The sequence below is a fragment of the Phalacrocorax carbo genome, chromosome 1 (genome assembly GCF_963921805.1).
Source record: "Phalacrocorax carbo chromosome 1, bPhaCar2.1, whole genome shotgun sequence".
Lineage (NCBI taxonomy): Eukaryota > Metazoa > Chordata > Aves > Suliformes > Phalacrocoracidae > Phalacrocorax > Phalacrocorax carbo.
Genome location: NC_087513.1, coordinates 48,830,178 through 48,857,710, shown reverse-complemented (window position 1 = coordinate 48,857,710; position 27,533 = coordinate 48,830,178). Strand labels below are relative to the sequence as shown.

General features: G+C 38.2%; 1 protein-coding gene across 6 annotated transcripts in view; it reads left to right on the top strand.

Moving 5' to 3' along the window:
- Positions 1-27,533, top strand: part of ATP2B1 (ATPase plasma membrane Ca2+ transporting 1) — a 63,593-nt gene that overhangs the window by 28,470 nt on the left and 7,590 nt on the right. For all 6 annotated transcript variants that reach the window (XM_064450684.1, XM_064450705.1, XM_064450667.1 and 3 more), the window contains exons 3-19: positions 5,393-5,590; positions 6,460-6,714; positions 6,796-6,921; positions 7,278-7,421; positions 10,333-10,371; positions 11,435-11,596; positions 13,249-13,463; positions 14,615-14,857; positions 17,159-17,400; positions 20,364-20,601; positions 21,527-21,706; positions 21,790-21,877; positions 22,168-22,274; positions 24,179-24,370; positions 24,575-24,788; positions 24,919-25,130; positions 26,890-26,997. In XM_064450684.1, coding sequence (XP_064306754.1) covers positions 5,393-5,590; positions 6,460-6,714; positions 6,796-6,921; positions 7,278-7,421; positions 10,333-10,371; positions 11,435-11,596; positions 13,249-13,463; positions 14,615-14,857; positions 17,159-17,400; positions 20,364-20,601; positions 21,527-21,706; positions 21,790-21,877; positions 22,168-22,274; positions 24,179-24,370; positions 24,575-24,788; positions 24,919-25,130; positions 26,890-26,997 — 2,963 coding nt within the window. The remainder of the gene's footprint in view (positions 1-5,392; positions 5,591-6,459; positions 6,715-6,795; positions 6,922-7,277; positions 7,422-10,332; positions 10,372-11,434; positions 11,597-13,248; positions 13,464-14,614; positions 14,858-17,158; positions 17,401-20,363; positions 20,602-21,526; positions 21,707-21,789; positions 21,878-22,167; positions 22,275-24,178; positions 24,371-24,574; positions 24,789-24,918; positions 25,131-26,889; positions 26,998-27,533) is intronic.

Genomic DNA, 27,533 nt, shown 5'->3' with positions numbered 1-27,533 from the left:
ATTCAATGGTTATAAGTAAGCAAGAGTTTTTTCATTTGGCTTAACTGCATGTGAGATGTTGGAGCAGTGATGAAGTTGCACTTTGGGATAAAGTTCACTGACCTAGGCATCTATATATGAAATAGCAATGCAACATGGCAATGCTTAACTTACTGTGAAAGTGTAAATTTTGTGAATAGTTCATATGACCTATAGTTCACAATTCATATCATGCTGTCATAGACTACAAGGTTTGAATAGTCTAATGCAGGGCTTCTGTGTTGCTACCTAGTTCTTGTATTCCCTAACACAATGATTTTTTTAAACTGGTGACATCTGTTTTCTGTTTGTACTATACTGAATTCTTAATAGCAGGGTCTAGTTTTTAAGTCTACAGTATTTCTGTAGACTTCATTTGATCTACACAAAATAACTATCAGTACAGGTCTAGGCACTAAGAGGTAATGTCAATGTTAGAAGTTTTGCGAAGTGATAACATGATCTTATTCTCTAGAAATAGGCATCTTTAAAGAAGTCTTTGCCGTGTTGGACTTGATGGCATTCTGTGAAGTGTGGCTACCTGGTGCTTTTGCTCTCTAGAGTTATTACTCCAAGATGGACTGTACAAATGTGAAGAAGGAAATAAATGTAACAAGTCTCCTTCCCGAGAGCTTTCCAGAAGTTATTCCTTAAGATCTGTCCCTCTTTTACTACTCTCTTCCAATGTAAATGAAAGCTATAAGCTTTAATTTGTGAAAGATGCAAGTCATATTGCTTAAGATATCTAAACTGTAGTATCCCGCACAAGTGTTCTTACATATTTTTATCTAACATTAACTCAAACTTAACGTGAAGTCCCGATGTTAGTAATGATTGAGAAGTACCAAAATCAAGATTTTGGCAAATTGCAGTGTCTTAGCATTTAAGCACTCACATAGCTTTTAACCGCTGTGATGTCGTGTTGGTGGCAGTAAAGTACCTGCTGTCTTAATCCTGGAGAGCTGTTGCTTTCTGTTCTTCAGAAATGCCATGGAAAGGCTTGTCTCCTTGGATCAAGAACAGCCTACTAATGCCATAAGGTACCTCTGGGTACATCTGCATTCAGCATGTTTTGGCTTGATCTGCTTTTGAAGCCAGACTCCTGATTCCCAGGCTTTTGAAATTATCTCAGTACGTGAACTGGGTTCCTTGTACCAGATGGAAAGTAGCCAGCCCTCACGCCTGACCTGCCAGTGAATGGGAGTAGACCAGTTTGAGGCTAAAGGAACACGTAAAACACAAGGAGTGCAAACTTCTGTTCCTCGGCATCCATGGAGTTGTAAAGTTTAGTGCAGGCATGTGAAGCGCTGCTGTGTACAAGCAGTGTTAACACCTCTTAGATAAGAGCAGCAGTCTCTCATTGCCCTCTTGACCTGTTGTGTAGTACTGAAAGCCGGTCTCCATTCTCAGTGAAAAGGGCTGTAGTTTTCTACAGTCAGGAACTGAACTGAGAGTTGAATCCTGTTTTACATTAATCCACAAGATTTAAGGCCCATTATTACCACAAGCCAGGTGGGTGTATGCTTGTAGAAGGCCATAATGCACTAAGCACCAATACCTGGTATACTACAGAATTAATTTCATGTCCCTTAATGTAACAAGCAGGTTAACACATGGGAATGATGAGTGTCAGCATACTAAAACTAGAAAGGGTTAGATGCCCTTTCCTGCAGATTGATTCTGCTGTACTGAGGACTGTGATCACAGCCTTTCCTTTTCAAAAGGATTTGACATTTAGATGTACTGTCCTGCAATCTATTAAATACAGTCACTAACTTGATAAAAGGATGTCATCTTTTCTTTTTTTTTTTTCTTCTTGGTGAAGTGTGAGAGCAGCTCATAAACACAGCGAGGCCTCAACAGTCGAACATGATAATTAGCTCAGAAAAGGTTAAGTAAGATGAGTTAGAGCAGTGTCCTCTACAAAGGTGTCATTTTGGCTCTAAATCACTACATGAACCTTTAGAGAACCAGTCTCTGTCAGGTAAGCTGCTATAAATTTCTCAGAGGTACTACTGGAGAGCTCTTGTAAATGTAGAATTAGGTCTCTTCTTTTGTCAAATTCAAGTTCTAAGTATAGAAATGGAGACATTTCTAATGAGCCAATCTAGGCAAGATGTGTGCAGAAAACTGTCTTACACTAGTTCTAGCTCTCTAAAAGCCCTATGATACTTCTTCCTATTCAGAAGCTTTTTTTTTTTTATAATATAAAATGCTAACTTGTGTAATTACCAGTGGCTTCACAGCAAAAGTACAGGTAGTTCCAGAATGCTACAGTGGCTGAGTTCAGCTTGTATAATTTTTTGCTTTGAACTTGGTGACAATGTAAGGCAATGTCTGTTTTCAGGTGAAATCTGGATCAGACCTACCTGATTTGAAACGAGAAGTGGAAACTGTCCTTTACCAGTATTACTAAAAAAAAGACACTGAGCAGATTTTACTGCTTAGTATTTAAAGTTTATTTTGTCCTACACATTTGTATACATTTGTACACATGTAAATAAATGAATATTTGACATATCTGTAGTACTAAAAGTCCTTCCTATAATCTGGAGAGGTTGACCGCTATCAATATTTCCACAGGTCTACATAATTTTGATTGTCTAGTAATTTCTGCTTCTAAATTTCTAATAAATGTGTATATGAAGCTTTAACTAGTTCCTTGCGTAATATTTTTCAAACTTAACCCCAAATAACATAAATTGCCCTAGTTAAGAATATAATGGCAGTAGTTTTTACCTCAGGACTGTAGCTTGTGAACTGTAAAATTGCCAGCTGTGTGGTAAATGTAGCAAGTTCAGTAATGGTGCATGGTGTATTATGCCGAACACTAAAAATACAAATGCTTTTTGACTTTGCTAGGCTTATTTAATAATCTTCACTAAGTGGTTGACTTTATATAGCCTTGTTGGAAAGCGTTTTTCATTCTTCAGAAGTATACAGCAACCATTTTTGTTCTGCATCCTGGTACCCTGTGAAGGGAGGAGGAAAGTGGTGCCACTGACATTATGTAAATAACTTTCCAGACTCTGCCATACTGAAGGGAAGAGAGAAATGGTATCTGTTGCAAAATAGCAATACGGTCCAGCCTTTTGGAATGGCCAAGCTGTCCTGAGTTTCTCTAGATCCTCTCTTAGCTTGATTTTCAAAATGCTCTTGCAGTGCTCTTTGATTTGAGAGTGAAAGTAAGCACCTCAAAGCTTGAACTTCAAGAAGTGTAATGTTATGGCTAACCTTTAAAATTGTTCCTTTGTATTAAGCTTCTGAAGATATGAATTCAAGGTGAATCTAAGAGTGTTAGAATAAATCTAATTTATTATATACAATAAAAGTATGTTTAATTTATTTCACTTTTGAAAAGATCTGCACGTAATATTCTGCTTTTCAATTAAGTGATTACATAGCAGCTGTTAGCATTTAAAACTGAGCTTTGCAGTTCAGTTGTCTTTGCAAAGTGTCTTGAACTATCATGTGATTGTTCTAGGAAATGTCTGTTAGAGGTGTTAAATACCCTGCTTATTATAAAAGCTGGTTGCAGTGGTCGCTGTTCTCATTGGTTACCCAGCTGTTTGCAATGCCTTTATCATTAAGCAGTTGAGTTGACTACTAAAAAAACCTGCTACTAGTAAAATTGTTCTCTTCAAGCAGGTGCTGATCATAACCTTGGCAGCAATGTGGCTGGAGTATCCAGACCTTTGCTGTGAACATGGCTGGACCCTTGGCCATTTTGCTTTATAAAAACGAGCTAGTGGCTTAAATTCTGAATGGCTGGTTAGGCAGCCAGAAACTGTTGAAGGAGTAAACAGGAGGTGTATTTATGGAAGACCCCGAGTGCATGACCTTGCACTGAATATACATGGTATTCCTTTATTTTTAAGGACGTGGCTAACTCTTGAAGCATGCAGTGTCTTTCAGTGAAGGCCCCTCACTCTTGCCTGGTTATGTCCCTTAAGGATGGTACAAGAATTGAGACAGAGAAGAGGGCTCTGAAAGAAATAAGCCATATAAGAAAGAAGATAAGTACAAAACTGAGGTGACAGACCCTGCAAGGTTCTAAATATGGGATCTTTCTATGTGAGAGGAGATAGAAAGGGAAGCTTCAGAAGCGCAAACAACTGCTGTCCAGGCAGAAACAGCATCATTGACCCTGGGCCAGCAATGGGCCTCTGTGGCCAAGAAGGCCAACAGTATCCTGGGCTGTATAAAAAGGATTGTGGCCAGCAGGTTGAGGGAGGTTATCCTCCCCCTCTACTCTGTCCTAGTGAGGCCACATCTGGAGTACTGTGTCCAGTTCTGGACTCCCTGGTCAAGAAAGACAGGGAACTACTGGAGAGAGTCCAGCAGAGAGCTACAAAGATGATCAGGGAACAGGAGCATCTTTCTTATGAGGAAAGGCTGAGAGACCCGGGTCTGTTCAGCCTGGAGAAGAGAAGACCTATCAATGCTTATAAATATCTAAAGGGTGGGTGTCAAGAGGATGGGGTCAGGCTCTTTTCAACAGTGCCCATCAACAGGACAAGGGGCAATGGGCACAGGATGGAACACAGAAAGTTCCACCCGAATATGAGGAAAGACCTCTTTCTTTTGAGGCTGACAGAGCAGTGGAACAGGCTGCCCAGAGAGGTTGTGGAGTCTCCTTCTCTGGAAGTATTCAAAACCCGCTGGGACGTGGTCCTGTGCACGCTGCTGTAGGTGTAGCTGCTCAGGCAGGGGGGTTGGACAAGATGATCTCCAGAGGTCCCTTCCAACCCCTACCATTCTGTGATCTGGAGAGTGGCTGCCTCTCTCCACATGATGCCTGGAGAGCTTCAGCAGCTTTTAATAGTTTCTTATATAAGAATTAAATAATATAAAAATATTATCTTTATAGTATTTTATATTATTAATTATATTAAATATTTCATTATAAATGTTACATTAATTGTAGGATCCTAGGATGTTATCTCTGAATAGAGAATCCCTACAGTGGGAACCAGAGCTGGCTTCACAGGCTGTGGTCATGCTAAAGCTGCATGGTGCTTCTCAGTCTCGCTAGTAGTAACTCTACTAATGATCTTGTCTTGCAAACTTGTTTACTTTGTACAAAGGTATGTCTGTTACTATTACTCTGTTGCTATGTCATATTAAGTGTAAATAGGTAGACCATCAGCTTACTTTGTAATGGCAAAGTGTGAATTATAAAATACAGCTGGTTTTCTATAGTGACTCTGATTTATGGGTAATGGTTGTATAGTTATATTTGAGATACAGCTTTTTAGTATCGTTACTGAAATATGGAGTAGGATTTGACTCCGTGAATGGGAAACCTCTGTCATTTCTAATGTGAGAGCGAAATGCAAGTAAGTGTCACTAATTTTGTCTTATTATTGAATAGGTTTAAGTGGAAATCCAGCAGATATAGAAAGGAGAGAAGCAGTTTTTGGGAAGAACTTTATACCTCCTAAAAAGCCAAAAACATTTCTTCAGTTAGTATGGGAAGCACTACAGGACGTTACACTAATTATATTAGAAATTGCAGCCGTAGTATCCTTGGGCCTTTCTTTTTACCAGCCTCCAGGAGGAAATGAATCACGTAAGTAAAATTTTTAAAAAGTAGGTATCTACCTGTGTTATGCTATTGATGTTCCTGGTCCAATATGCCTATATTGTAAATCTGATGGGAGGACAGTAAGTCAGTGGAAAAGCAGCTTATTGTTCCTTATTGAGAGAACACTACTAGAAATCTAGCTTGCCTTAAAAGGGCAACATGAGATTTCCGTGGTCATGATCTGCGATCATTCTGATCAAAATAATGCCAAAGCTAAAGCACAAGCAGCAGGAACAAGGACTTGTCTTAAATCCAGCCATGTCACTGTGCAAGTGTGGTTTTTTTTTAGCTGTGTCTGAAATATGAGAGCAAATGATAAATTGCTTAAATATGCTTTCACTGGAAAGACAGCAAGTCTTAGGTTTCACCTTATTTGCAATATGGCACTGGTAACTTTCTAATTTAAGAAATGAAGCTATATTTATACTTCTAAATGGAAGATGAAAGGATCCGGTCTTGATTGAACTGAATTTTTGTAATGGTATCTGGCTTGTTAAGTTGAAGATAAAGCGGAAAATGTTGAGAAAGCAGAAGGTGGTTAACTAATTGTCTAGTCTGGCATTCTTACATCATCAAGTTAATAAGGGCAGGTAACTGTCTTTATCCATTTCTCTTATGTTCAGATAAGCAGGGATGTTAAATTCTAGGTAGTTTAACTTCCTTGACCTGCTCTAGCTTTCAGGTTCTTTAGCTTCTTTGTGTGTTACCCTTACTGAAAATAAACATAAAATTGTAAAGAAGGCTAGCATGGAAAATGTTTAGCAACTCTTAGTAGTTCCTTTTGTTTGGCAAAACTTTTTTGCTGTCGAAATAATTATGTGAACTTTCTTAAATCTAAAACCTGTTTTCTACAGTATGTGGATCAGTAAATATTGGTGAAGAGGAGGAGGAATCTGAAGCAGGTTGGATTGAAGGAGCAGCAATCCTCCTATCTGTAGTTTGTGTGGTATTAGTAACAGCTTTCAATGACTGGAGTAAAGAGAAACAATTTCGAGGATTACAAAGCCGTATTGAACAAGAACAGAAATTCACAGTCATCAGAGGTGGCCAAGTCATCCAAATACCAGTAGCTGACATAATTGTTGGAGATATTGCACAAGTGAAATATGGTAAACATTTTTAAAGTTGAACTTTATTATTTTATTTTTAAAAAAGGAACTGCACTCAACATACCCAGTGATCTCTCGTAGGTGATCTTTTACCTGCTGATGGTGTACTCATTCAAGGAAATGACCTCAAAATTGATGAAAGCTCACTGACTGGAGAATCTGATCATGTTAAGAAATCTCTGGACAGAGATCCTATGCTGCTGTCAGGTGTGTAACGTATAACAATTCTTGAAGGAAGTGGTTGATTTCTGGGGTTAAACTGGTTATTTAAATTTTGAGGTTAAAATCTGACAAACTGGCTGACTCCTAAAAGTATCCAAAACCAGTGCAACTAGTACTAAACTTGGTCAAAGTGAGAAGACTCTTAAAATTGACTGACATTTCGTACAGTTGCTTATGGTTTTATTTTCCAGATAGTTTTGGCAATTAAAGCTCTAGGGGAACACAGTGGTTTATACACACATCTTAGGGTTTCGTCAACATGAAGTTTGAGAATTTATTTCCTTTGTGCTCAGCTATATAACTGCTCAAGTCTCAGTGGAAAACCTGATTCAATCTTTCAGGTACACATGTGATGGAAGGCTCTGGAAGAATGGTAGTTACTGCTGTAGGTGTGAACTCTCAGACTGGAATCATCTTTACCTTACTTGGAGCTGGAGGAGATGAAGAGGAGAAGGAAAAGGAAAAAGAGAAGAAGGACAAGAAAAGTAGGAATAATAACCTTAAATCCATGGGGAGAGAGGGGAGAACTCCTGAATGTTACTAGATAAAAACATGTTCTAGTTATCTGGAGCCAGAAATCTTTTTTTAAACCTCATCTTTTCAGTAGGTTTCACAGGAAAAAAAACTCAGGTCCAGTGACCCAAGAGTACTAATAACTCATGTCACATGAAGCTTAATTAAAAATCCACATCTCATTGATCAATTAGAGATTGGAAAGCTTACAACTCCTAACCAGCCATACCATGTATAAGTTGTTAAACTGCCATCTTGTGTAACTTCAAAGTACATTCACATCTAATAGCAAATATTTGTTTATGGCAAACAGGTTATTACCAGTAACTCAATAAATATCTAGTTCTGCTTTTGACAGATATAAAATGTACTGTATAGGGAGTTCTTCTGTGACACATAAAGGAGAAAAGCTTCTATCATTGGTACTGCTGAGTTTGTGGATATCTTAAACATATATAAGCCTGATTTTGATAAAGGTGAGCAGACCTCTGCTTCTGCCACTCCTTTTCTTCCAGAGCTGAAACTTTGAATGCTCAGGTTTATACACAAGGCAGATCCCTAGCAGCATTTTTCTGTAAACTTTATTTTTGGAGGGATGAGGGGCTTGTAATCTGGAGCACTTCGGAGCCTTTCTGCAAAGTGTGAAATGGGCTGTCCTCCTTACTCTGAAGGACTTGTGCAGTAGCTGGTATTATAAGGTCACTCATCTAAGCCATAGCCTTTATCCTGAGAATCAAAGCTTAGGCATGGTAACCAGTAATATTTTGATACTAGCTCTCACAAGGTGTGTTCAGGACCGAGCTTCACCACAGCAAAAATTTTCGTAGAAACTGTTGTGAGCTCTGCAGGATGGGATGGATTCTGAGGATTCTTGGCATAAAATTATGCTTTTTCATCAGAGGACTATGAAACAGTAATGGAAAACCATACAGAAATGTGCTTAGGAATCTCAGTGCCTTCAAACTAACAAGGCAATTGTTAAAAAATAAGTGCTTTGTGTGCAGGAATTGGGATTGAACTGTGCTTTTTGTCTTCTTGCCCAAATCCACAAATACTCTACAGTTCTGATCTTTCTTGAAACTTAAAGCAGTAAGAGTCTTCAGAATTAAGTTACAAGAGTTGTTACAAGAAGAATTGAAAGGTCAAAAATTAGTTTCAAGCTCAAGCATGGTAGTGAAGAGTAAAAGCTGACCTGCAACATTTCCAGGGATTAGTGTGGAACAGTTTCTATCCTTTGCTTTTGCCCTTACAGAGGAAGGAGGAAGAAGCAAGCAACAGTACCAGCTGCCTCAGGAGATATCGAGAAGACTATAGCTCATATTAATATTCTGCCAGTGTCTGTTATGCTATAAGCATAAGTCTTTTTGACTAGTAGGATTTTGGTGTATCCTAGGGCCTGGACACCTGTGGGATTTTTTGTCTCCCAAGATAGACAACTTCCTCTTTTCCTTAGGTTAGGTGCCTGATAAGATTCTCCTTGGTAAAATTCAGGTTAAACTAAATTAGCTTCTCTGTGAATGTTAAGGAGATTAAAGTGGGTATTTTTAGTTGGCTGTGTGTGGCGTGGTTCAAAGTGAAAGCAAACATATATGCAAGGAGTTAGAAGTAGCAGGAGTGTAGAACTTTGCTATTGTAAGAGGGAGAGGAGCACTAGGAAAGAGAAAATACTAAATTAGGAGACAGTGATGAGTTCTGAGGAAGCCTGGCATATTCTGGAGAAGGTGAACATGCCTTTTTTCTCATCAACTGGTCAGAGGATGCTAGGGAAGAAATCTTGTATATAGAAGTGAGACTATGTCTACACTAATGATGTAGTGGAGGTGTTAAATGTCATGCCAGACAGGCTGCTTGATAATTTGATTTCCTTTTACCTGACTACTCTCATGCATTTCAGTCTATATAACCTAAGTTGAAAGACTTAATGAATTACCAGTGACAGTGAAAAATTCTGGGTTTTATTCTAAGTTCCTCAATTTTGTGCTTTCATTTCAGGTTATTGCAAATAGTAATATAAACCTTGCTTTCTCTACTTAGGAGAAAAGTTTGTCGCTTGCCAAGGTAGTATCTAAACTTTATCTGAAAACCCAAATGAGAAAAGGTAGTGCCCCAGCCCCGATAAGCTACACATGATATGTCTGTCTTCTAGTTACCTTTAATGTTTCTCTTATCAACTTCTTTCACTATTTTACTGTCCTTTCTTATGATCTCTTGTTGAACTCCATTTCTTACCAGAGGTAGGAGTGATATTTTATTATGAATTTGAACTATTCTTTTAGTGGTATAAAATTGGTATGTTGCCAACAGATTATAGTCATGCTTGCGTAAATAGGGTTATCATAGATCCAGTAATCCAGTGCTGTACCTCCATTAAGCTTTGGTGTGGATTTATAAGTATTTTATACTACAGTACCTTCTGCAGTGTTGTACAAAAGCACTGATTCTGGAAGAGAGATCCTACAGTTCATTTACAGTAGTAGTCAGATACAGTTGCCAAGTGTTGGAAGAACAAGACTGAGGCCACCAGAATCACTTTAATGTCACAAATTTATTTCCTAAAAAAATGTTTAGGCAAGCCTTTTAAAAACTTTCCTCACAAGTAATGAAGTAATAAATGTCTGTATCAGTAATTTGTGCAAACTTAACTATGGTAGCGTAACACTGCAGCAGTCTTGTACAGGAAAAGTCAAAAAAACTGATGTGAGCTGTTTCTGTGAGTTGACTTGTACTTTTAAAGCTTCAGTTATGTCAGCCCTCTGTCTCTAGCTTGTTCTACACTTTTTTAAAATGCCATTGCTTATTTCAGCATATGGTAATGTATGTATTATATTTGAAATTATCTCTGCACAGCCAATTTAAAACACAACTTGTTCCATTCTCCAACAGGTAAAAAGCAAGATGGAGCTGTTGAAAACCGTAACAAAGGTAAATGCAGGTTCTCTGATACTTTCTTGCAAGTCCTTATTTTCTGAGCGTGTATGTAATGAATACATACTTCACTATAAAAATGAATATTGAATACTTAGATCCAAAGTGCCTGTGCAAAAGATGGCATAAGTGAATCTGTGCAAAACAAATGCTTAAATGAACTTGGTAGTCTCAACATAGCTAGACACTACAAAAGTAAACTTTAGCAGTGATTTTCAAGCTTGTTGAGGTGAGTTATCCTTGGCTGTCTGCCTGGTGCCCACCTAGCTGCTCTCTCACTCCTTCCTCAGCAGGACAGGGTAGAAAATAGAATTAAAAGCTTGTGAGTTGAGATAAGGACGGGGAGATCACTTACCAATTGTCTTCATGGGCAAGACAGACTCAACCTGGGAACGATTAACTTTGAATTAAAAATAGAGTAGGATGGTGAGAAAAACAACTAAAAACATGTTCCCCCTTGCCCCACCTTCCTTCCAGGCCCCACTTCTGATTCTTCTACCTCTTCCCTCTGAGGAGTGCAGGGGGATGGGGAATGGGGTTTTTTGGTCAGTTCGTAACACTTGTCTGCTGCTTCTTCCTCCTTACACTCTTCCCCTGCTCCCTCATGGGGGGCCCTCCCATGGGATATAGTCCTTCATGAACTTCTCCAATGTGGGCCCTTCCGCCAGGGTACAGTCCTTCAGGACAGACTGCACACGTGTGGGTCTCATGGGCCACAGCTCTTGCCAGGAGCCCGCTCTAGCATGGCCCTTCACAGGCTGCAGCTTCTTTCAGGGCACATCAGTCTGCTGTGGCATGAGGTCTTCCATGGGCTGCAGTGTGGATATCTGCTCCACTGTGGTTCTCCATGGCTGCAGGGGGACAGCCTGCCTCACTGTAGACACCTGGGCACCTATACCCAATACACTTGTTTAAACATTCACGTGCAGTATGGCATCTCTAGATACAAGGTCCTGTGCAGTACTGGTGTTTAGTGGAGCCTGGTGTTATCAAGCTTTTCAGGTATCATTGATTTTGGGGACTCCCAAATGACTAAATTTTATTTGATCTTAACTTTTAGCTAAAGCTCAGGATGGTGCAGCCATGGAAATGCAACCACTGAAGAGTGAGGACGGTGGGGATGGAGATGAGAAAGACAAAAAGAGAGCAAATTTGCCAAAGAAAGAAAAGTCAGTTCTCCAAGGCAAACTTACAAAGCTCGCCGTTCAGATTGGCAAAGCAGGTATGATGTATCAGTACCCTCCTTATGTTGATGTCACATGTTTGAATAAAGTTGGAACATGCATAGTTTGTGAGGGGATAACTTAAGTAGCTAGCCTTGACTGGTTTGATTATTTTAAGTGCAGAATTCCAATCCACGCAAACATGCAATTGTGCCTGAGTGTGCTGATGGCTTTTCAGACTGTGTGGTGTAGATGGCTTTATTTTCCTTGATTTAAATAGATTCAGGCTTTAGTGTGTCAGCTTCTGGTAGAGAAAATTCCAACTTCATAACATTGGACAATTGTTATGAAAGATCGTTTTAGATAAGATGTGGCATTTAGTGATGTACCTAGAGAACTATAAATTGACTGAAGTCTGGAAAATGCCGTAGGTTATCTTTTGGTACTTCCAGAGGCTTAGGAGCTTCCACTTAACATATGCCTTGCTGATATGTAATATTTTTTATTGACTTTCTACTGTCCTTTAGCTTATGTTACTCTTCTATCAGCTAATATTCATCTGTCTTGTCAAAACATTTGATAAACCGTTCATTCTTGAAAGTAGAGTAGAACAACAATGCAGTTCTGTGTAAATTTTATGCGATGTTATTGGCATGTAGAGGTTTAATTCAAATATTTCAGGATTTATTTTGGCAAATGTAGAGTGTTTGAAAGATTTAGGCTAGAAGAAACTTCTAGAAGGCTCGTAGCCCAGCCCACAGCTCCAAAAAGGGCTGACTTCAGCAGCTATATCATAAGACAGTTATGGTGCGAGGACAAAGCAATTAAGCTTTTAGCTTTAGCACTCCATAGTTATGTATAGCAATGTTAATTTTTCAGAGAAACTTTTACTAACAAACATTGAATAAAGCTTCCATTGTATATTTAATGTAAAATACTGTTCTTATCAAACAATTTTTCACGTCTTTCATAAATGAGAGCTCCTGTTTACCTTTGTGCACCTTTTGACCCAGTGTAATTCTTCACACACCCTTAATGTTCATCTATTTCATGCATGCATTTTTCCATTTTTCAGTCATTCTGTTTTGGATGGTCCACACACTGAAGTATCTCTCTGGAAAAAGCTGACACTTCAGTGACTTCTGTTCCTTTATTTCAGTCAAGTCCATTTTGCTTCAGTGTTACTCTGTGTTGGCTTAAGTGTGCTGTTCAGCTTGCTAACAGCGGTGCGGATTTGTCTTCCCAGTTACTCCCAGTTCATTGAACACTGTGCTTACCTGCCATATTTAATCCTGCCTTCAGGAGGAAGCAGGGTGCAGACTGTCAGCAGCTTTCTCTGCTGAATAAGTCAGCAGTACAATTGTTGAAGGCCTACTGAATTATTTCAGATCTTATTCTGCTTAGTCAATTGACCACTTATTGGTCTCTCCTGTTGTAATTAGATCTATGCTTTTCAATTAAATGGGAAGTAAAAAAGAAAATATTTTAGAAGTTTCTGGGCGAAATGCATGAGGAAATACTTGCCTTGGAAGTTGGAACACCTCTGAGAACTACCTCAATGTTTTCTGGCTTGCCTATTTAAAACCTTAGACCTTAGTTATAAACTAACTTCTATAAAGGCAGAAGTATTTGCACTTGACTTACCCACAGTCTATATTGTCATAATATTTGAGATGATTTCTGAAAACTGTTTATTCTCTTTTTTAACAAGGTTTATTGATGTCTGCAATCACAGTCATTATCCTTGTGTTATATTTTGTAATTGATACCTTCTGGGTTCAGAAGAGACCTTGGCTTGCTGAATGTACGCCGATTTATATTCAGTATTTTGTGAAGTTCTTCATTATTGGAGTTACAGTCTTGGTGGTGGCAGTACCAGAAGGTCTTCCACTTGCAGTCACTATATCTCTGGCTTACTCTGTTAAGGTAAGATGGGGACCAGATCTTACAGGTAGGTGGGTGTATTCATCGGCTGTAAAATCTCAGTTGAGATATGCTGCATCAGCTATATATATAACAGATGGGGGAGAAACTTGTCTTGCTTCCCTGAACTGCGTAAGAAATCTGCCCTAGTATTTTTCTTGATCTCTGAATACACACTAACATGAACAGTGAGCAGTAACAGCCTGTTGTCACCAACTAAATATGAATGGGTTTAGCTCATAACATTGTAGCACTTGCTTAAAATAAATGTTAGAGTTTGTAAATAACAAACTCTTCTGTAAACCTGAACTTGTACCTAACTGACATGTTAAGCAACTACCACAAAAGTTTCCAGACTGGTTCTCCTTGAGGACTGAATATTGTAGAATGTATAGCTTTCTATTTATTATACAGCAGGTTTTTGACTCATGCTCTTTGTTCTCTTAATTTTCTTTTTGCTTCAGTGTGCCTGGACAGGTTATTGATCTGAAAATCTAATTGTGAAGACAATAGCTCTTTAGGCTGTGTTCTAAACTTAATAACTTAACAGCACTAACTAGTAGTGGCCTCAGTATTGTATCATTTGAAATTACTCTGCCTCTTCGAGGTTAAAATACTGTCCAAACCTGTTAGGTCAAACATTGTTTTAAATTATTTACTTATGGAGTTTTTGTAGCCCTCACTATCATAGCTTAAACATTATGCTCTCAGTTTGTATCTGATTTTAAGTCTGACTCTAGCATCTTTGAAATATATATCATTTGATGTTCAGATAAGTCTGTAACATAGTTCACTTGATCTTTCTCGTAGAGCAGAAAGACTTTTTAAAATGTTGTGTCTGGTAAAGCTCAGTCTGTATTTCTCTATTTCTAAATATCATCATAAACTACTTGCTCATAAGAGTCTGACTAGTATCAGTAGTCAGCATGACATGCAAATACAGGAGATTAAGACTGTATTTATGAACCGTGTTCAAAATAAAGTTTACTGTGACATGATAGACTTAAAGGAATCCTTAAAGAATGTAACATGCCAGAAAACTTGAAGGCTGAGTGTCTTCAAAACTGCTGTGTAAGACTGGACACCCAAAATGAGACTTTCTGAAATGTGAAGCAGTGATCGTGGCTTGCTGTTGACTGCTTTTATTTCTCTAGAAAATGATGAAAGATAACAACTTGGTGAGACATCTGGATGCATGTGAAACAATGGGCAATGCAACAGCTATCTGCTCAGATAAAACGGGAACATTGACCATGAACAGAATGACGGTGGTCCAAGCTTACATCAATGAAAAACATTATAAAAAAATTCCAGAACCTGAAGCTATTCCAGAGAAAACTATGGCTTACCTTGTGACAGGAATTTCTGTTAATTGTGCTTATACTTCCAAAATACTGGTAAGTGGATTTCTTCATTCTAATCAAGGTAACTAAACAACTTCCTCAAAAGATGCAAACTGTCTGGTGGCCACATGGTAGGCAGTTAAGTGTTAGTGTGTGGCAAAATGCAGTGTTTTGGACCTGCTGTAAATTACTCAACTGTTCTTTTGAGACTAAACTTCAAAAATAGCTTATTTCAGTTACAATTCATAACTCAAAGATAAAATCTCAGGAAGATAACTTGCTTTAAGTTTGCAGTTGTATCTAAATTTGTTTTTCTAAGTGGGCTGTTTACCTCACTTGAAGGCATCTTCGCTCAGTTTGAGTGCTATTTCAAAGTAAACATGTAAAAGTAGCATAACATTAGCTAGAATGTAGTGAGAAAATGCAAGTACAGTCGAGGATATTTTGAAATAAAAAGAATAATGAACTTTTCCACATCATAAATGCTGGAATACTCCGCACTTTTGCATGCATCATTTTCTGCGACTCCAAACATAGTTTCCTTGCAGTGTTTATTCCAACATGTTACGTAACTTATATTCTTTAAGGCAGCAAAAATAATCATTAGGATTTAGCTTTAAAAAAAAAAATAAAAAATTTGCACTTTAAAATTTAGTATAAGCCTCTACTAAGAATGCTTTGTGCAGGAATAGTAGTAAAACCCCATTCCAAAAGCTACATTTCAGCCAATAAAGGTGGTATCTCTGCAAGAATTTCCTCAATAGCAGTACTTGAGGCAGCACATCAAGATCACCAGCACCGATTTCTCTGAAACAAGACTGAAATACCACTAATGAGTAATAGCATGTGAGGAGTTTCACAGTCTATTTTCTAAAAGATCTTTTTATGGAAAGAAAAAAAGTAGCTGCCTGTCAACTGAGCAGGTCCCTTACTAGTACAATTTTAATCAAATTATATCCAATGCAGTCAGAGTTAGTCTGTTTTACAGAATCACAGAGGGCTAAAAGGGACCTCTGGGACCAGAGGAACTCAAGTGCCCTGTTCAGAGCAGGGTCAGCCAGAGCTCATTGCTCAGGGCTACGTCCAGTCAGGTTTTAAGGATCTCAAAGGATGGAGACTCTGCAACCTCTGGGCAACCTGGTCAAGTATTTGATCACCCTTAGAGTAAAAGGTGCTTCCTTATGTTCAAATGGAATTTCAGAGTTTCAGTTTGTACCTGTTGCCTGTTGTCCTCTCACTGGGTACCACTAAGAAGTCTGGCTTGGCAGTCTTTATTGTTGCTCTACCCACCTGCCCCATTCAGTCATTTAATACACACTGATAAGTTTCTTCCCCAGAGCCTTCTCTTCTCCAGCCTGAACAGTCCCAGCTCTCTCAGCCTCTCCTCATATGTCAGGTGCTCCAGTCCCTCTATCAGCTTTGGTGGCCCCTGGCTGGCTATCCATCTATCTTGTCCAGTTCTGGGCTCTCCAGTACATCTTAAACTGCACAGTAAAGTGAACATTTTGAAAATGTGAGTATTCAGTACAGCCAAATCCAAGATCTTGCAGACCTGAATGATGAAAATGGATTACTGACTTATGATTAGTATAGTTCAGCTCTAGCTGTTTGAGACATGTTAGGCTGAGTAGGTGCTTCTGCCTTTTTTGTTACAAACTACACTGCAATGTTATAGCTATATCAGTGCAGAAATACTCCTTTACTTATAGCACTAGTATGTGCATGTTCCATATTGCTGAGATAAGAAACTTGTTCTGGTATTAAAGGGTTGGAAACTTGTTTCTGAACCCTTTCCAGTTAAATAGGGCATGGCCTGGAAACGGAACTTGTAGTGAGGCTTAAGAAGCTTAAAGACTTAGTTTATTCAGTAGGAGGCTAACAGGTGATGTGATCATAACCTAAGTCATTGAGGAAGAGTTATTACAGGAGAGGATACTTTAATTTATCAGAAATAATGCCATTTAGCTTGCTTAAATCAGTTTAAGTAAACTTAGCTGTACTCTTAAAATGCAAAATAATTATTTAGGGGCTACACTTAATGGATCAGATAGGTATTTCAAGCAATAGAAAATGCCTTTTAGAAGGGTCATGTTGGGATTTGATACAAACTTAATGGGCAATTTTTGAGTCTGAGAAAGGGACTGAAAGTTCCTAAACAGGTACAGAAGTAACTTACAAAAGCCAGCAGTATGACTTTGGCTCATGACTCATAGGAATTTATAGAGTAATCATTGCAAAAGTGAAAATTCCCCACCCCAGAGCTAAGCTTGGTCTTAGCTTTCTTGTTTTCTAAATGCTGTACTTCAGTGATTCATAAGTTAACATCCTAATCAGCAAAGGTTCTTGTTCTTGCAGCCTCCTGAAAAAGAAGGTGGCCTACCACGTCATGTTGGAAATAAAACTGAATGTGCCTTGCTGGGATTGCTCTTGGATCTAAAACGTGATTATCAGGACGTAAGAAATGAGATACCAGAAGAGGATTTGTACAAAGTGTACACCTTCAACTCTGTTAGAAAATCTATGAGTACTGTGTTAAAAAACTCTGATGGCAGTTTCCGGATATTCAGTAAAGGTGCCTCTGAGATAGTTCTTAAAAAGTAAGAATGACTATTGTTGTATTTCAGCACTTAAATTTGGCTAAATGTTGTGACAGGTGTGGGGACTGATGTGCTAAACATCATTGTGCCATAGCTTGAGAAATATTTCTGTCGCCCTATTCACAAACAAGTGCAGCAATCCTATACCCTTGTGACTGCAGCCAGCTTCCCAGCTTGTCTCCCTCAATTGTTTGGCTTTCTACAGTACGATGGGCAAGTAGTGTTTCTGTTACTTCAATTCTCACACACAACCCCCACCCCCCCCCAAAAAAAGAGCTCGTCATCACAGAATCCCAGGTTGGAAGGGCCCTCAGGGATCATCTAGTCCAGCCTTTCTAGGAAGAGCAGAGTCTAGACAAGATGGCCCAGCACCCTGCCCAGACAACTCTTGAAGGTGTCATGATTAATTTTAACCTGTGATCTCTAATCTGATACAGGAAAGTCTCTATGAATTGATCTATTGTCTAGTTAAACTATTATAGTTTTAGGTGTCCTTGGTCAAAATGCTCGCCCATCTTCCATTAAAGTTCCAACAGCTGATATGCCTAAATTCCAGGAAAGATTTGTGCCTTTTAAAAGTGATTACTTTTAAGATTTCTTTCAGTTTCAAAAGACTCTGCAAGTTGGCATTCAAGTTGATAATTTTAACAGGAGGTTGAACTTGGCCAATGGAGAAACTCGAGGTTTTTTAATGTGACAAAGCAAATTGCTTCCTTATGCATCTGCCCATCTACAGAGGATTTATTAGAATGAGATTAGAGTATTAGTGAGAGATTAGTCACTACTGGGACAAACCTTTAGGTGTGAAGGCGGCTGTGGTAACTCCTAACTAGGTGAGGAGAGAAGTCAAACATGTATATATCATGTTCTCTAGGAACAGCAGTTGTAGCCAGTCTGGTTTTGGTTCTAACGTCAGACTATTTCTAATCTGAGTAGCACACGGGTTATGTTCATCAGTTTGATCTACCTTTTTGCTTGCTACTAGCACCCCAAATCGTTATCTGGGAAAGTGCTAATGCACTAAAGAAAAAAAAGATGAAATCTTCCTTCTCCTCAACTTAATGCTGACAATAGAAGGTCAATCTTTAAAGGAATCTTGTCCATTTTGACCTGGGACTTGGATTTAGATGTGAATTTTTTCATAGCTAGATTTTAAGCCAAGTCTCATCAGTGAATAAATATGCCTATATTTGCATTACTTCTCCCTTCAGAAGTGTTTTGTACCTTATCTCATTGAGCAACTGAACTGGAGAAGTTGCTAAAACTCATTTAAACCAGACTCACGTGGTCCACGTGGCTTCATAACTGAGATAAGAAAATAAATAATAACGACATTTGGCAAAGAACAAGATAACCTACACTTATTTGGATACTATTGGAATTGTTGTTGTTCTAAAACTATTTCAGAGTATGCACGGACTAGGAAAAAGCCTTAGCATCATAAACCACTTTGGCAATGCATAGGTACCATAACAGAAATTAATGTCAGATCTTGTAGCCTGGTTTGTCAGTTGTGCTGCTCATTTATTTTCACATGTATGACTATTCTTGAGTACTAAAAGCTTAAACATGAATATTTAAGACACATACGAGTTGCTAATAAGTGTAGAAGAAATGCAGCAAACTTTTTCTTTAAAAAAACAGAACATTTTTATTCTTCTTTCCTTACCATCAAGTCAAATATTTGAAGCGAGTTTCAAGGAAATCTCTACGTAAAGCTTACTGGCTTCCATTTAGTCATCTTGGAATGTTTTGAATTTATTACAAGTCCAATGGCTGCAGGTTACACAAGATATCCCTAGTGGCTGCTGACATTTGAACAGATAACCAAAATCAGGAAATTCAGATAGACTTAAAATTTCATTTTTGATTAATATTATGACACTTTAAGGGACTGCTTTGTTTTTATTTCCTAGCTGAATTGGAAACTTTTTAAAATATGTATTGCACCTGGGAATTCCCTAAACCCTTGGTCTAAATACTTGAATATAACAATAGTAATTTTAGCAGATCTGCCAGGTCTGAACTTAATATTTTTTTAAAAGTCATAAATTCTTTTTCTCAGTGCCACGTTAGTATTAATTTGTAAAACAAATGCTTATGGCATTCCCTTATGGCAAAACTTTGCTAAGCACGCAGATGAACAAGAATAAATGTAATGTTTCAAAATATTTGGTAGTGTTATATTCATGGCATCAATGTTGGTAAAGTATGTGTGCTGTCTATGAAACATTGGCATCTTTGGCATGAATAAACATAACTAAAAGTGCATGTGTTGAAATATTAGAGTACACAGCGTTGAATCTACGTCTCTTTTACAAATATTGGAATCAGATTTAAGTATTTGTTTTTCCTTTAATACTTCATATTAAGAACTCTGTGCCAGATGCTCTCCAAATTCTCTGCACTTAGACTGGGGGGCAGGAGGGAGAGGCGGGGGGAAACCTTACTACTCTTAAAGATAGCATTGGTTCACCATGGTACCAGAGTTTGCTTTTAGTGCTGTAAGTTGACTGCTTACAGCTGTTTAAGCACCACATGCATGTTCTGAAACATATTGTACTTCTGAGACTTGTATAACAGTTAACAAGGTGGGATTATTTTGTTGCACTTGAAACTGGATTGCCTGACTCAACCAGCGCAGACACTGGTCTGTTTATGTGCAATGGAGAAATGGGTACTTCTGGGAGGTAACTGTTTGTGTCCTAAATTCACTGGCCAGTATTTTCATCCTAGGATGAGCGGCTCCATTAACTTTCTACACCTAGTATGTTTTGCAGTTGGGAAGAGATTAAGTGCACATGGAGGAGTTTACCTTAGAGATCCTGCTACTGCCTTTTTTTTTTGTGTGTGAGTCTGGTGAAAACAAAACTTGTGGAAACTTACTGGAGTGGAATAACAATCCACTGAATGGGCTGAAGTTCTGGTTAAAATCTGATAACTCTTTAAACCTTCCTTTTCAGGTGCTTCAAAATACTGAGTGCTAATGGAGAACCAAAGGTGTTTAGACCTAGGGACCGCGATGATATCGTGAAAACCGTAATCGAGCCAATGGCTTCCGAAGGGCTCAGAACCATCTGCCTGGCCTTCAGAGACTTCCCAGCAGGGGAGCCTGAGCCAGAATGGGACAATGAAAATGATATTGTTACTGGTCTGACGTGCATTGCTGTTGTTGGGATTGAAGATCCCGTGAGACCTGAGGTAGGGTCGCTGACTAAACTGCAGCGATTCTGTTACAACAGATATTGACTCATGTTGTTGTTCATCACGCAGTGAGTTATAAGGAACTGAATTGGTATTGTATGCCTTCAGAAAGTTGATAAATTAAAATCTAATTTCTTGGGGGGAAAGTTAATGGAGCTGTAAAAGCAGATTAAAACTTCTTAATGTCGCTTATGCTGTGTTACTGAAGCTCTGTACAAACTAATGACTTAAGGCGCTTACTGTGCAGGGTCTCAGTAGATGGAACAACTTGTCTTTTTTTTTTTTTTTTACCAGTTGGAATATTAGGAACTATTGTGTAGGATAATATTAGCCATTGTGTTTGTTGCCGGCTTCTCCTGGGGAATGATGGAGAAGAGTGTTTGTCACCTGAGTACTGAGGAAAGGAATCTGGCTTGTGGTTGAGGTCTAAGGAGAGCAGTATTTTTCAATGGTGAAAGCTTTTATGCCACATGTAAGTGGAACTCCAGCCTGATCTGCGCTATCATCACTTCACACTAAAAGTCATGGCTGAAGTAGTGGAGTGTGAGCTATAGTTTATTTCACATAATCATAAATGAAAAGCCAGTACTCGGTACCTTTGAATACTAAAGCCTAAGATGTCATGAGGATTTTTTGTGGTATTTTTGAATACTGCAGTATTTGACAAATGAAGGGAGGGAGGAGGGGACATGACACAACAACAAAGCCCCTTTGCCAGAATTGCCTGTGTTTTTCAGGAAAAGAATTGTGGTAAGCTACTTAATTTTTTTTTTTTAAATGTTCCATAACAACAGTTTTGATTTTAAAATAAGAGTTATCCTGGATTGAGCCAAAAAAATTCCTTTCACTCACATGTTTAGATTTATTCAGCTAATGCACAGTCTCTGAGATCTTTTTTTGTTGTGGTTTTTTTTGCTTACAGGTACCCGATGCAATAAAAAAGTGTCAGCGTGCAGGCATAACCGTACGTATGGTCACTGGCGATAATATTAACACTGCTCGTGCTATTGCATTAAAATGCGGTATTCTGAATCCTGGTGAAGACTTCCTGTGTTTGGAGGGCAAAGACTTTAACAGGAGAATACGCAATGAAAAAGGAGAAGTAAGCATACTGACCATGTAAAGTAGACCAGGAGATATTCTAAGTCTCATAACTGTAAAATATAATCAATGCTCTTTTTGCAGATAGAGCAAGAGCGAATAGATAAAATTTGGCCAAAGCTTCGTGTTCTTGCAAGATCTTCTCCCACTGACAAACACACTCTAGTAAAAGGTAAGTAAAAACTATCTGAGTTTCTAAGTAAAGCTGGATTCCCACCGCCCACCCTCCAGGATAAAAATCTAGAACAGAGCAGTGAGAAATGCCTATGAGGTTGTCTTCATTTGCCAACTGATGGGGGTTTTTTAAATTATTTTTTTTCTGCTTGAAAAAAGGAGATGCCTAGAACTACCTTATTATTTTTAAATGACTCAGAGGAAGATGAAAACTGGGTTTCTTTCAGGTTTAATCTGTGATGTGTTGTCAATTTTGAACTGTAACACCAAGATATCATTTTATTTTAGGTATAATTGACAGCACTGTCTTTGACCAGAGGCAAGTTGTAGCAGTAACTGGTGATGGTACCAATGATGGTCCAGCTCTGAAGAAGGCAGATGTTGGCTTTGCTATGGTATGACTTTTTTTTTTTAATTGTCACTATTTTAGAGACCTATTTTGATGAAACAATTTACCAATTCACTTAAAAGATTAAACAACCTTGCTTGTTTCATGAGCCTAATATACAACTAAGTTAACGGAGTAAACATCTCTCACACTTAATACTAAATAATTTTTCCTTCTCCCTCAGTCTTCCAACTTAACCATGTTTTTATTTGATGGCAAATGTCCTTGTGGCATTTGCCATTGAATGAAACTTAAACGCAGATCCCCAGTCACTTGCAAATCAAAATCTTTATATACAAAGAATTGTTGCAAAATGTAGTAGAATTACTTATACTGAAGATTTCTGAAATGAGGTCTGTTCAACATAAGGCAAAATGACTTTAGGTGGTAAATAGCACACTATGTTGACTTTGAGTAAAGCTTATATATGCAATATGGAGTGAGCTTATTAATCTCTTTTCTATTAAATGATGCATAGGAACAGGGAGACTAGAATGAGAGAGATGGCCAGTTGATGTTTAAAAAGCCTTTGGAGGCTATACTAAGAGACATCTCTGGTGCAACTGAAGTAACAGCATTTTATGACAGTCTAGGATCTGCATTTGTTTGGATGGTTCCTTAGATTACTTGGCTTTCTCAATTTAAATTCTCAACTACCCTTTCAAATTGTAGCCAAACCAAGTCTTGGCTTTAAGTGCTAATATTAGACAGACTCATGCCTTAAGTATGTAGGCTTCAGCTTTCTTCTGTCTCTTTCAAAACACTGTAAGAGAGATTCCTCAAGCTTCATCTTGCCTCAAGATTTCTCCTCAGTCTTAAGCTGAAAAGGTACAGTTTGGTGCTAGTAGGTCACTTTAGTCTTTAAAAAAATCTTTATTAAGCATTCAAGGGAAAAAAGTCTCCACTCCTCCTACACCACAAGCTAATCTTGAAGGAAAAACTGAGAAGAGGAAGAGCTTTCATGTCATTCTCAAGGAGCATTTTTCAAAAGCATGACTTACAAATTTGATAGCTACACATGAAATGTTCTCTGGATTGTAACAGTCTTGATTTAACAAGTATCTGGTTTGTGCTGTTGTATAGCTGCTGTAGCTGGCACTGTCAGGGACAGATTTATTTTCATTTTCCAGAACTTAAATGTTTCCAGCAGTTGCTGTCTATGTTCATCTGTGTAAGAAACTAATTTCTTTAACTACTTATCTAAATAGCACTTAAAATATACCATCTACTATATGATATTTAAATGTGCACAAAGCTGTGCAAGTGACTCATTTCCATGGTAAAATGACGTGTCAAGAATAACAATCATTAAATTTGCTATTGCGTTAGTGTTTCTGAAATGCCAAAAGCAAAATAAACATCCTTGAAGCAGGTATTTCACAGAACTCAGCCTAACTGTTTGATACTGTAGGAGACTACAGGTGCTTAAAACTTAAGAATGTCAAATTGCATATTCTACTGTTTCATGCTAATGCTCTTCTACAAAAGGTTTTTGGCAATGTGTATCATCCTGCTGCGTTATGAACACGTGCATTGCCCTACTGCTGGAATCATATAGCAAACTTGTTAGGGCATAAACTAAACTGCAGTGCTGCACCATCTGGTGGCCTTTAGCTTGAACAGGGTTTAGTAACCTTTCTTTGGGAGAACTTACACAGTGTCTTTATTGTTAACTTGAGAACTTTTATTAAGGTCTTTATTTTAAAGACATTGCCTTTTTTTGTTTACACTTTCCCATGCTTGAGTAGAACTTGCAAGAAGAACTGATTCAGTAGAACTGCAGGTGCTTACATTAAAATAGTCCTTCAAACATGGAGTAAAGTGAATGCTGACCAACGACATAGTAATAGCTTCTATTATGTAAGTTGGTGCATCCTGTTATATTTCATAGTGTTTTTCTTTTTCTACCAGGGCATTGCTGGAACAGACGTAGCTAAAGAAGCTTCTGATATTATCCTTACAGACGACAACTTCACAAGTATTGTTAAAGCAGTTATGTGGGGACGAAATGTGTATGACAGCATCTCCAAATTTCTTCAGTTCCAACTTACTGTCAATGTAGTAGCAGTAATTGTTGCTTTTACAGGAGCATGCATAACACAAGTACGTAATGGTGGTGGATTGTTTCAGCTAATAAAAGTTGAAAATGTCTTGACTGATTAACTCGTGAATTCAAGCTTTCAGTTAAATACTAGTCCGAAGAACATATTGCTTTTCAGAACATGCCCATGTTGTATAATAAATGCCTTTAATAGCTGCAATTTCTTCACTTATATTTATCTAAGGGTTGATTTATCTATCTTACAGGATTCTCCGCTTAAAGCTGTGCAGATGCTGTGGGTAAATCTCATAATGGACACATTAGCTTCTCTTGCCCTGGCAACAGAACCACCCACTGAAGCTCTTCTGTTGCGAAAGCCTTATGGTAGAAACAAACCTTTGATTTCTCGTACAATGATGAAGAACATTTTGGGTCATGCATTCTACCAACTTGTAGTGGTCTTCACGCTCCTGTTTGCTGGTAAGAATACCGAGGCTTTTCAAAGTTATTCTAAAAGTTGTACATAGACGTGATCTTAAAACTAGTTTTTTGTTGTAGAGTGTGTGTAAAGACACCAATTAAGCTGCTGATAAATGCCTTTTATACACAGGTGAGAAAATTTTTGATATCGATAGTGGAAGAAATGCACCTCTGCATGCTCCTCCTTCAGAGCATTATACTATTGTATTTAATACATTTGTGATGATGCAGCTTTTTAATGAAATTAATGCCCGAAAAATTCATGGTGAAAGAAACGTTTTTGAAGGAATCTTTAACAACGCTATCTTCTGTTCTATTGTTCTGGGGACATTTGTTGTGCAGGTAAGTAAATTCTTGGAGGGTGGGGGGAAAATGCACTTGGTACACTGATGTACTTGCTTACCTTGGAAATGCTAATCAGCTAGTGCCAGGCATTTCATTTCTGCAATGTGAAAAACCTTCAGTGTCAAACACACTATAAATCACTTGGAAGTGCTGCTTGACAGGGTTTTCAGCTAAGACCTTTCTGAAATTGGTAAAACTGGAATGTAGGAGTACTTGTACCTTTTGAATTTTCTAGTCCTTCAGTTTGATCTCAGTGTTCTAGTCTCCTGACAAAATGTGAAGCAGCTGTATGTTCCCCCCAGTCAGAACTCTTCCTTGTAGTATTTGCCTGTGCATCTGAATCAGAGCTCATTTAAACAATTATAGAGAAGTTAAAACATCTCATACCTTCGTAATGAGATTAGGACATGAGTAAGCTTTAGAAAATTATGTATCAGTTTTTACCTTCCTGATGCAGAAATTAGTTATCTCTATGGTACATGTTTTACAGTTGTCTTTATAGATGCTGCTGGTTTAGGTGAAAAACACTGACGTCTAGGGACCTTCTGTTGGTGCATCTGGGCAGATTTGTAAAAGCTAGTTAGTTAACTCAGTATATGCTAACAAATGAAATTAAATTATCTGAAACTGATGGAGTTAACAGACTGGTGTTGAGAAACACCAAGTCAAAACTGAATCTAAAGAAAATAGTTCACAAGATAGATTCACCTTCTAAATGGCCTTAACTTTTAATTACCTCTTACCTTAACTTACCTTAACTTTTAAGTACTTCTGCTTCATGTGAAGTTAGTTCACTTATTCTCCCAGGTTTAGGGTTTTTCACATGACACTTCTTCAGAAGCTACTCTTATTTTTAGGGTTGCATATGCAGTAGACTGACTGTTCTCGTGCAACAAAGCCAAATGTGTAGAAATTACTTCTGACTGCAACTTTCCCTTTAAAAACTTGGTGACTGAACGCCTTCCCAAACAACTCCTGAGCTGTCACCTCAGTGTTCTATTCTGTGTTAATATAAGAAGATACTCTTGGGCTTTTCAGCTGTCAGGTGTCCTACTTAACGGTCAGTACTGTTGCCCTCTCATGCCTGCCCTGCTACTTGAATTGTTGATTCTTCAGGGCAGACTTTCATGTATATAATCCCTATGCAGAGGGATACCCTGCTCATTAGGGCCTGTACAGCTTGTTGTAATGGGTATGTCAGTAGGAGCTCAGTTAATTTAGCTTTGGAGATCTGTCCCCTCCCCCCAAGACTTACTACTTGGGTGTCACACTGTGATGATTTAAAGTCTGACGTTTAACACTGATGGGATACATAGTAAATATCCTGTTGATTTATTTCTGAGATGTTTCATGTCTTGTGGATCTATGCCTTGTATTAGTAGAGGTTTATTAATCAACTTGGTTCTGAGATGGGTGTTCGTATGATAAATAACCACTGTATATTTGTAGCCTCGAACACACGCTGTAATTGTGAAATGAAGGGAAAGAACTGCAAGCAAAGTGAAAGAGCCAACAGGTTTTTGCACGTGTGACATCTGAATACTAAATGGGTAGTTCTTGGAGTACTGAAAAGCGGAAGAAGATGGCTTAGGTTTGGGAACTCGCCCAAACTGCTGAGGCAGTGGAAGTATATGTTTAATAAGACGGGAAGTCCTAAGTTCTAAAGCAGAGTTGTTTGTAGTGAACTTGAAGCATTAAGGAATTTTCTATTAACAGGTCACTGATACATGTTGTTTAATGATGTTGCTCTTTACAGATAATTATTGTGCAGTTTGGTGGGAAGCCATTCAGTTGCTCAGAACTCTCAATTGAACAATGGCTGTGGTCCATTTTCCTGGGCATGGGAACACTACTCTGGGGCCAGGTAAACTAGCTTTTTCAAAGTGCCAAGTATCTACTTGCATTAGAATACTTTATATGGGAATGAACAGTAAATACTGATTAAAATTGGCAAGTACAATAGCTAGAAAGTCCTTAGTTGTTGGATATTCCTGACTCTGACTTGGTCAATCGGTTACCTTTCATAACTAGATGCTATGGCTGGCTTAAGTTTAGTAACTTCTTACTAGAAGCAGCTATAGCTACCTTTAAATATGAAATAGTATCTCTAGCCATATAAGTACTAGAAGAAGTTCTGCAAGAATACAGATGCAATGAACATGTTTCTTGAAATTTATTTAACTTAAGTATTGAATGGTTTTCTTGAAAAATCAGAATTGTTACACTTGCTAGTATTTTCTTGATTTAAAAACTTCCTGGAGTAGCAAGAAATGCAGAAAAACTCAAACCAACTTTCTCTTTAGTCTTCATTTGCATGATTGTGAAATAATTGGAAAGTTTTTCCACCTATTAAGCTATTGCACTTTTATCACCATCCCTACCCCCTCCCTCCCCAGGTTT